Here is a 1599-nt window from a genome sequence, read left to right on the forward strand (position 1 = left end):
ATGTACATCTCAGTCAGGGTGTTGGGCAGCTCTCCTCCCTCTCTGCTTTTCAACACGTCCTCCAGAACTGTAGCAGTGATCCAGCAGAAGACTGGGATGTGGCACATGATGTGGAGGCTTCGTGAGGTCTTGATGTGGGAGATGATCCTGCTGGCCTGCTCCTCATCTCTGAACCTCTTCCTGAAGTACTCCTCCTTCTGTGGGTCAGTGAAGCCTCTGACCTCTGTCACCATGCCAACACACTCAGCAGGGATCTGATTGGCTGCTGCAGGTCGTGTGGTTATCCAGAGGCGAGCAGAGGGAAGCAGTTTCCCCCTGATGAGGTTTGTCAGCAGCACATCCACTGAGGTGGACTCTGTAACATCAGTCAGGATCTGATTGTTGTGGAAGTCCAGAGGAAGTCGACACTCATCCAGACCATCAAAGATGAACACAAGCTGGAAGTCTTCAAAGCTGCACATTTCTTTGGTTTCAGTAAAGAAGTGATGAACAAGTTCCACCAAGCTGAACTTCTTCTCTTTCAGCACGTTCAGCTCTCTGAAAGTGAATGGAAACATGAAGTGGATGTCCTGGTTGGCTTTGTCTTCAGCCCAGTCCAGAGTGAACTTCTGTGTTAAGATTGTTTTCCCAATGCCAGCCACTCCCTTTGTCATCACTGTTCTGACTGGTTCATGTCTTCCAGGTGGGAGTTTAAAGATGTCTTCTTGTCTGATGGTTGTTTCTGGTGTGTGTGGTTTCCTGGATGCTGTTTCAATCTGTCTGACCTCATGTTCATCATTGACCTCTCCAGTCCCTCCCTCTGTGATGTAGAGCTCTGTGTAGATCTCATTCAGAAGGGTTGGGTTTCCTGCTTTAGCAATCCCCTCAAACACACACTGGAACCTCTTCTTCACACAACTTTTAAGGTTACGTTGACAAACTGCTGCAACTTGTCCTGAACAAACAAAATACATACATTTATTAATTAAAGAATAAATTCCTCTCAACAATGAAATCTCAAAAGTTAAATGTTTATAGAAATCCTCTTACTGCTCTGCAGACGGTCAGCCAGCTCCTCCTGCTTCATCCTCCTCAGGAAGTAAACTGTGATCTTCATCAATGCCTCTCTGCTCCTCCTCTGCTCTTCATCATCACCCTCCAACACCTCCTCATCCTCCCTCTGACTCTCTAAGCATTCTGGGTAATTTGGGCTCAGAACCTTCTGGATCTTCTCCAGCTCGTTCTTCACAAAAGTGATCATGTTGTCCTCCAGCAGCTGGAACAGAAAAATATCTGAATGACACATCAGACTGAAATCATGGAGCCAAACATCAGATCCATGTTGGACAGACTGACAGTCCACTGGTCTACATGTTGGACAGACTGACAGTCTACTGGTCTACATGTTGGAATGACTGACAGTCTACTGGTCTACATGTTGGAATGACTGACAGTCCACTGGTCTACATGTTGGAATGACTGACAGTCCACTGGTCTACATGTTGGACAGACTGACAGTCCACTGGTCTACGTGTTGGACAGATTGACAGTCCACTGGTCTACGTGTTGGACAGACTGACAGTCCACTGGTCTACGTGTTGGACAGACTGACAGTCCACT

The 1599-nt window shown here is 47.0% G+C and overlaps 1 protein-coding gene and 1 long non-coding RNA gene across 2 annotated transcripts in view; both read right to left on the minus strand.

The window, feature by feature from the left end:
- Positions 1 to 6: 6 nt before the first annotated feature.
- On the minus strand, positions 7 to 1209 carry LOC119429790 (NLR family CARD domain-containing protein 3-like; the record flags this gene model as incomplete). Its single annotated transcript, XM_037697343.1, has 2 exons — positions 1030 to 1209; positions 7 to 934 (listed from the first exon to the last, which is right to left on the minus strand). Coding segments are annotated over exons 1-2 (995 nt in total), but the record flags the coding sequence as incomplete, so codon positions are not given.
- LOC119429789 overlaps positions 1205 to 1599 on the minus strand; it is a 1060-nt gene continuing 665 nt past the window's right edge. Inside the window, exon 3 of the long non-coding RNA XR_005187840.1 lies at positions 1205 to 1255. This is a non-coding gene — a long non-coding RNA (uncharacterized LOC119429789). The remainder of the gene's footprint in view (positions 1256 to 1599) is intronic.

Source organism: Nematolebias whitei, unplaced genomic scaffold, assembly GCF_014905685.2.
Source record: "Nematolebias whitei isolate Nwh7 unplaced genomic scaffold, NemWhi1 Nwh_scaf_7567, whole genome shotgun sequence".
NCBI lineage: Eukaryota > Metazoa > Chordata > Actinopteri > Cyprinodontiformes > Rivulidae > Nematolebias > Nematolebias whitei.